The following is a 6,535-nucleotide window of genomic DNA, read 5'->3' as shown; positions in this document are numbered from 1 at the left end:
CACACACACTCTTTCGTTGTGCGCGTTTGTGCGTGTGCCACATCAGCGTCAATATTTGGCCTGCCCCGGTGGCAGTGTGTTAGCCGGCCTTTATGCATCGCTTGGCATGCGTGGGGGGAGGGGGAGGGAGGCGGACGCCTACGGCCATATGCGCGTATGTTTGCAGACCCAGCCGGCCCTGCACGTACTCAGGAAGCACGTATGCAGGTGTGTTTATGTACATATACTTGGGCGTATGGAATTGCCTTCGCTTTGTGTTTCCCTCTTTTTTTTCTTCTTTTTTTTCCTGCTTGTGTGTGCGTGTGCGTTTTGTTTGCCGCGCCGCTGCAATGCCCCGGCGGCTGTGAGCAGGGAATAATCTCTCCACGCAGGTCCGCGGAGACGCTAAGAAAAACAAAACAACAAAACAAAAAAGCAGGGGGGAATCCCGCCCTCTGTAGCTCGCGATAAAGACTTCAGCAAGGGATGTCTCGCCGACGGCGCGGGGCAAACAAGACGTCGCGGGCAGGCAGCGGTGGCCGGGGGGCGGGGGAGATGCATGGAGACGACGCGAGGGCGCCATCTACGGCGGCGGCGACGACGACGACGCGGACGCTTTCGTCGAAGCTGAGGGTCCCGCCGGGCGATGCGCCGACCAGTGAGAAACTCCCCGTGAGGGAAGAGGCGAAGGGCAAGAGAAACGCGACTGTGGCGCCAGTGCAAATGCCCAAGTCTCCAGCAGCCGACGGCCAGGCGACGGAAGGCCGTGTGGGTGGGTGGGTGCGCAGGCTGCTCGCCTTCATGTTCGCAAAGGAGGAGTTTGTCGAGACCCCCGTGGTCGCGGAGGTGACCTCCGAGCAGGTGCGCACCTTCCAGGTGGTGGATCGCCTGCTCCCGCCGTTTGCCAAGCGGCCGGTGTTTTACGCCGTGGACTTTTTTACCACCCGTCGTGTGATGCTCGTCCTGCTGCTTATTGCCGTGTTGCTCGGGTACTACAGCTTCCATGAGGATGTCTCGACCTTTACCGCCTCATTCATCGTCGCAGATGAAAATCGGCCGGGGGTCCGTTTTCTGCAAACGCACAGGGTGCGCCGCAAGCACCCCGTGATGATCATCCCGGGCTTCATCTCCACCGCCCTCGAGGTGTGGGAAGACAACGTGGAGTGCGTGGAGGCGCAGCGGTCGTTAGCGTCCAACTTTCGCCAGCGCATGTTTGGCCCGCGGATGCTGCTCATGGCGTTTATCGATCCCTTGTGCTACTTCCGCCTCTTTGCGCTGGACAAGCGCACCGGCTTCGACCCACCGGGGGTGAAGATCCGCCCTGACTTGGGCTTCGGCGCCTCCGACTTCTTCATGCCAGGGTACTGGGTGTGGGCCAAGGTGGTGCTCAACCTCGCCGACATCGGCTACGACCCACAGAGCGTGGGGATCTTCTGCTACGACTGGAGGCTCTCTCCGCGTCGCATGCACCAACGTGACGGGTACTACTACTACCTCCGCAACCAACTCCTATACCTGTATCAAAAGAATAATGACAAGGTGGTGGTTATTTCCCACAGCTACGGCACCGACGTCCTCATTGACTTTCTCCGCTGGTCGGAGGAGCGTGAACCAGGCTGGGTGGACAAATACATGGAATTCTGGGTCAACCTTGGAGGACCGACGTTGGGAGTGGCAAAGGCGGTGTCCGCCGTGCTTGCCGGGGACGCAAAAGACACCCTCACACTTCCAGGCCCCGTGCGTCAGGTGCTTGACTCACACCTCTCACGCGAACTTCGCACGGAAACAATGCGCACGTGGTCCTGCCTGTCAGCCATGTACCCATTTGGCTGCGATGCCATGTTTCCGGACCTATTGACCCTTTCCAACGGCACTCGGCTTACCCCGAGGCAGGTGCTTCAGCTCACCGCGCGGCGACTGCGTGAAAGCGACCATGCGGCGCAGAGGGAGCACATTGAGGAGATCCTGGAGCACTTTGACGAGCTGCCCTCCCTTCCCCCCTCACCAAATTTAACGGTTTTTTGTCTCTATGGCGTGGATCGGCCGACAGAGGTGGGGTACATTTTTGGCGACGACGAGATTGTCAACCTCACCTACCAACAGCCGGGGCGTGCCATCAATGGCGTGGTTTTTGGCAACGGCGACGGAACTGTGCCGCTCATGTCGCTTGGCTACATGTGTCGGGCAGAGAATGGCTGGAAGCGGAACGTGGGCCGCGTCATCACGCGGGAGCTCAAGCACAGCACCGGGTCCATGATGGAGCTGCGCGGGGGCTCGAACAGTGGCGATCATGTTGACATGCTTGGCAACTACGAACTCATTGAGACAATTTTAAAGATTGTCTCGGGCAACGCGGGAAACGGTGAGCTGACGGATCGCATGTACTCTGACGTGGATGCGCAGATCGCGGCGGCCACGGAGTGCGCCACCAAGAAAAACTTGAGCCCCCTCCCACCTTAGTAGATGTATTGGGAGTAGGAAGCCCCGGGCACGCACGGGCGCAATGACACACCGCCGTGGTCGCGAAGACACCCACTGGCTTTTTTTTTCTTATAACTACGCACATTTCAATCTTGAAGGGCTGTTATTGAGTCGACGCAAAGAATTTCAGCTTCCTCCTTGTGTGTAGTGCGTCTTTTTTTGTTGTTGTTGTTTTTATTTTATTCTTGACTTTGATGATACGCATTGTGTGTTTGCCTGTACGCTGGTTTGTGCGTCTTTCCAACCAACCAACCCCCAACCTCATTTATGTATTGTCCGCGTCCACTGTTTCTGTGCGTGTGTGTGTGTGTGTGTGGCATCTGCCGTTGCCGCCCTTTTTGGCCGGTCGTCCCGCGGCACGTGTGGTGCGGATTTCCACCGGCGTCAGCAGCGACCCGCACTGAAGGCTGCACTGCGCCCCCTCTCTCTCTCTCTCTCTCTTTCTGTCTTTCTCCCTCTTCCCCTTCAGCTCCTCGGTCGTTGCGTCGTGGGCCACAGCAGAAGCGGGCGCTGCGAAGCGGCGGGCGGCGGCGCACACCCGCGCGATGGGCAGGACGGAAGTGACGAAAGCAAACAAAAAGAGTGACGGCACACCAAGGCGGCGACGGCCGCACGCCTTGGCGTCGTCGCAGCAGGATACGCGGAGAGGGCCGACGAACACAACGGCGGCAGAGGCGCCTAAGCCGGACGAAGCTGCTGCGATCGCGACACCGCCACGTGACGCGGCCGTCAAACTGCCGGAGGACGACCAGGCAGCGGCAGAAGAAACCGTGACGCTCTCCTCCGCCTCTACGCCCCTCTCCCACAACTTGAGCGGGCCATCCCCGCCCTCCTCGTTTGCCCCGGACTATGGCACGGTGCCCACTGCCGCTCCAGAGGCGGAAACCCGGGCAGCGGGGCCTGTGACCGCACAGACCGAAGAGTCAAACGTGAGGAATGCTGCGCCCGACGCCCTGGACGACAAGCTGCGGAGCGAGCAAGTGTTGTACTACCTTGAGGCGGCCCGCTCGCTGCGGCAGGTTACCAGCGGCGTGGAGGCCCAGGAACGCTTCGTGAGGAAGGAGCTCCAACGGCAGAGTGTTCTGCATGATACCAAGAAAGCAGAGCTCGCTGAGAGGCAGAAGGTGCTTGAGCGCCTTCAGGAATCCACGTTGCGCCTCACACGGCAACTGCGGGGACTTGACAGCGAGGGTGACCACATAAGAGACCGGCTCACGCAGCTCCAGGCAGCCATTGAGAAGGCTGGGAGTAGAAGAGCCCCCCGCCACGTGCAGCGGGAGGTGAACCCTGTAGTGCGCCGCAACTCTACTCCGCCGCAACTGCGGGTGAGGGGAGGCAGTGGTGGCGGGGCGGCCATCGCCCCCGTGCGGAAGTCCGTCTTCTCCGCCAGGGACGCCCTGACGGCGGAACTCGAGGCCTACCGCGTAAAACTTCGAGCGGCTGAGACGCAGCATGAGGAGCTGCTAAAGGAAATTCAGCTTGCCGTCGCGAAGCGGAAAGGGCGCGCCGCCGCCTACAGCAGCTCCGGCGCCTCCTGGAACTTTTCTGGGTATCCGGGGACGGGAAGCAGGGAGAGTTCCTTCTTCACCGACAGCATGGAGGAGTTCAGCGCCATTCAGCAGCTGGAACAGTTGATTGAGGACAGTCTTGTGCGCGGCCTATGACGTCTTGCGGCAACGCGAAGAGCACGAGCACCACAACGCAGAGGGAAAAGTTGATGATACAAACACCTGCAGAAGTAGCGGGGCCACTGTTTAACGGCGGTAGTGAAACATCACACCCACCATCACTACACACGCGCGCATGCGAAAAAGAATAGACATATACGTATGCACCTATATGTAATTGCTTGAAAGAAGGTAGGTGTACGGTGAAGGAAAGGTGTACTGTTTTAGTTTTAAACTAAATATATATATTGTGTCATGGTTCTGTTGCTGTGGTCCTTGTTTCCCCACCACCACCGCCACGGGCGTGTTTGGCATTTGGCTTTTGGCTTTTCAAGAGTCTCTAGTGCAGGAGCGCCAGGTTGCGTGTCTGTTTGTTTTACAGAGCGAGAGAAGAATAAGAAAGAGGGGAGGGGGGAGGAAAATAAGGTGTGATTTGCCCTACGGCTAATGTACTCCGCTCCTGGCACGTCAAAACAGGGAACGAGCCTGACAATGGGGAGCCGGTGGGCGACGTACGGTCGCACAAGCTACGGAGGCAACCCCATCATCCAGCAAACCCTTCCGGCCTTATTCCTCTACTTCACTCCTCTCGCGGTTCTCCTCGCCTTTGCCGTCGTGACGCTTCTCTTCATTCCGCTGGGCATCTCCTCCATCCTCGCCAGCGACCGCTACTACGAGGTGCGGCAGCAGTACAGCGCGATCCACCGCTATCAGTACCTGCCGACGGACCCCAGCGTCAACGTGAATCAGGGCATTCGCGCCTTCACGGTGGGGAACGTCACGCACCGGCAGGGCACCCGCACCCGCGTCACGCTGGAGCTGCGGGAGACGCTGAAGGCCCCGGTGTACCTGTACTACACGCTGGAAAACTTTTTTCAGAACTTTAGGGACTTCCACGACGGGGCCTCACGCAACCTTCTGCGCGGGAAGGAGCGTCGCAGCAAGACGTACAAGGAGTGCGAGCCATTTCAAAAGCCCGGGTTCCTCAACGGCATGCTGGGCAAGGAAGTCAAGGTCGAGGAAAAGGGTGTAGCACGTGTGTTGCGTTACGAGGATTTCATTTACAATCCGTGTGGAATGGCGCCGTGGTCGATGTTCAACGATACCTTTGTCCTCTACCGGGTGGAGGCCCCAGCGGGCGGCGGTACGCACTCGGCCGACAATCTCATGTTGATCTGCAACTCCAGCGATTTTGGTCCCACCGGCAAACCCCTTGGCCACAGTGTCGCGCGCAACCACTGCCGCAAGCGGGGCATCTCGTGGAAGGCGGATAGAAAAGTGCGGTACAAGCCGCTACGCACCAGCCTGCGACGATGGTCGCTGCGCTACCCCTACCCCAACGATGATGTGTACCTCACAAATGGGTGGTACGCGAATGAGCCCGGTCACAGCCTAACCGACCCAGCCGACTACGATGTGCATGTGTGGCTACGCGGTTCGGCGCTGCCCAACTTCCGCAAGCTGCTCCGAATCATTGACGTGGACCTGGAAAAGGGAAAGTACGTTATGGACATTGAGGAGTACTTTGACGTCACAACGTTTCGCGGCGCCAAGGGGTTCCTCCTCCGCACCCGTTCGTGGGTAGGCAAGGACGGCCACGCCCTTGGGATTGCCTTCCTCTCCGTGGGGGCGCTCGCTTTCGTGCTCGGGCTCACCTTCGCCACTGAGTTCTTCCTGCGGCGACACAAAGATGCGCGGCCGCTGCCGGAGCCCAAGTCCCGGTGGTACGTGTTTGACCCCAATAGTGTGGAGATGCGGGTATACTATGAACAGCTAACAAGGCGCCACGAAACAGAGGGAGGGGATTTTGGGGATGAAGCACTGTGAACTTCACAAGTGCTTCTCACCTGCACCATCCTTTTGCTAATGGTATTCTTTTTTTTCTTGACTTTGCCTCACAGATGAGCCTGGGATGTGTTAACTGGACTCACTGTTTGTGTGTGTGTTACTGTGCGTTTCACTGTATGTGCGTGTGTGTGTGTGTGTGTACGCCCGCTGGTTGGAAAGAGTAACGGGGAGGGGCAGGCTCTTCTCTGCTATTCCCCGCCAATAATAAACGAAAAAAGCCCCGCTCATCCGTCTTCTCTGGTGCACGCACGGTCATGCATTGGAACTTTTGCTGTACACTGCGGCTGGCAGCAGGCGTCGCTGGGCGAGGGCGGTTGTAGAGCATAATGGGGAGAGGTGTGTTGCATTGGTGCCCTCCACCGGCGCCAGCGTCATGCAAAAATTGCACCCAGCGAAGGCGGGCGCGCAAAGCAAAAACGAACAAAAAAAAAAGGAGGTGCGGCTGTCGGGCGGAACGGGCAAAAGGGAGGCCTGTGGCAGCGAGAGGGGGCCGGCGAGAGCGGAAGGACGCGGAATGCCAGGGGTCGTGCCCCCCATGGACGACCTCGCCGCCAGCGGTG

The 6,535-nt window shown here is 58.9% G+C and overlaps 4 protein-coding genes across 4 annotated transcripts, besides 5 other annotated features; 3 read left to right on the top strand and 1 right to left on the bottom strand.

The window, feature by feature from the left end:
- Position 1: part of a microsatellite that runs on past the window's edge.
- Positions 2 to 465: 464 nt separating this feature from the next.
- Tco025E_08591 (phospholipid:diacylglycerol acyltransferase) lies at positions 466 to 2,439 on the top strand (the record flags this gene model as incomplete). The annotated part of the gene is made up of 1 exon (XM_029375436.1): positions 466 to 2,439. One exon carries the CDS (start codon positions 466 to 468, stop codon positions 2,437 to 2,439), a length of 1,974 nt encoding a protein of 657 aa, XP_029224434.1.
- Positions 2,440 to 2,616: 177 nt separating this feature from the next.
- Positions 2,617 to 2,648: a microsatellite.
- Positions 2,649 to 2,746: 98 nt separating this feature from the next.
- Positions 2,747 to 2,776: a microsatellite.
- A 105-nt stretch (positions 2,777 to 2,881) lies between these two features.
- Positions 2,882 to 2,919: a microsatellite.
- An 86-nt stretch (positions 2,920 to 3,005) lies between these two features.
- Positions 3,006 to 4,124, top strand: Tco025E_08590 (uncharacterized protein; the record flags this gene model as incomplete). The annotated part of the gene is made up of 1 exon (XM_029375435.1): positions 3,006 to 4,124. One exon carries the CDS (start codon positions 3,006 to 3,008, stop codon positions 4,122 to 4,124), a length of 1,119 nt encoding a protein of 372 aa, XP_029224433.1.
- A 450-nt stretch (positions 4,125 to 4,574) lies between these two features.
- Positions 4,575 to 5,954, top strand: Tco025E_08589 (uncharacterized protein; the record flags this gene model as incomplete). Its single annotated transcript, XM_029375434.1, has 1 exon — positions 4,575 to 5,954. The coding sequence occupies one exon, from the start codon at positions 4,575 to 4,577 to the stop codon at positions 5,952 to 5,954; it is 1,380 nt and encodes a 459-aa protein (XP_029224432.1).
- A 104-nt stretch (positions 5,955 to 6,058) lies between these two features.
- Positions 6,059 to 6,115: a microsatellite.
- Positions 6,116 to 6,227: 112 nt separating this feature from the next.
- On the bottom strand, positions 6,228 to 6,535 carry Tco025E_08588 (uncharacterized protein; the record flags this gene model as incomplete). Its single annotated transcript, XM_029375433.1, has 1 exon — positions 6,228 to 6,535. A coding segment is annotated over one exon (308 nt), but the record flags the coding sequence as incomplete, so codon positions are not given.

Source organism: Trypanosoma conorhini (assembly GCF_003719485.1).
Source record: "Trypanosoma conorhini strain 025E chromosome Unknown Tco_14.4_contig_00820, whole genome shotgun sequence".
In the NCBI taxonomy this organism is placed as follows: domain Eukaryota; phylum Euglenozoa; class Kinetoplastea; order Trypanosomatida; family Trypanosomatidae; genus Trypanosoma; species Trypanosoma conorhini.
This window is presented reverse-complemented; position numbering and strand designations above follow the sequence as displayed.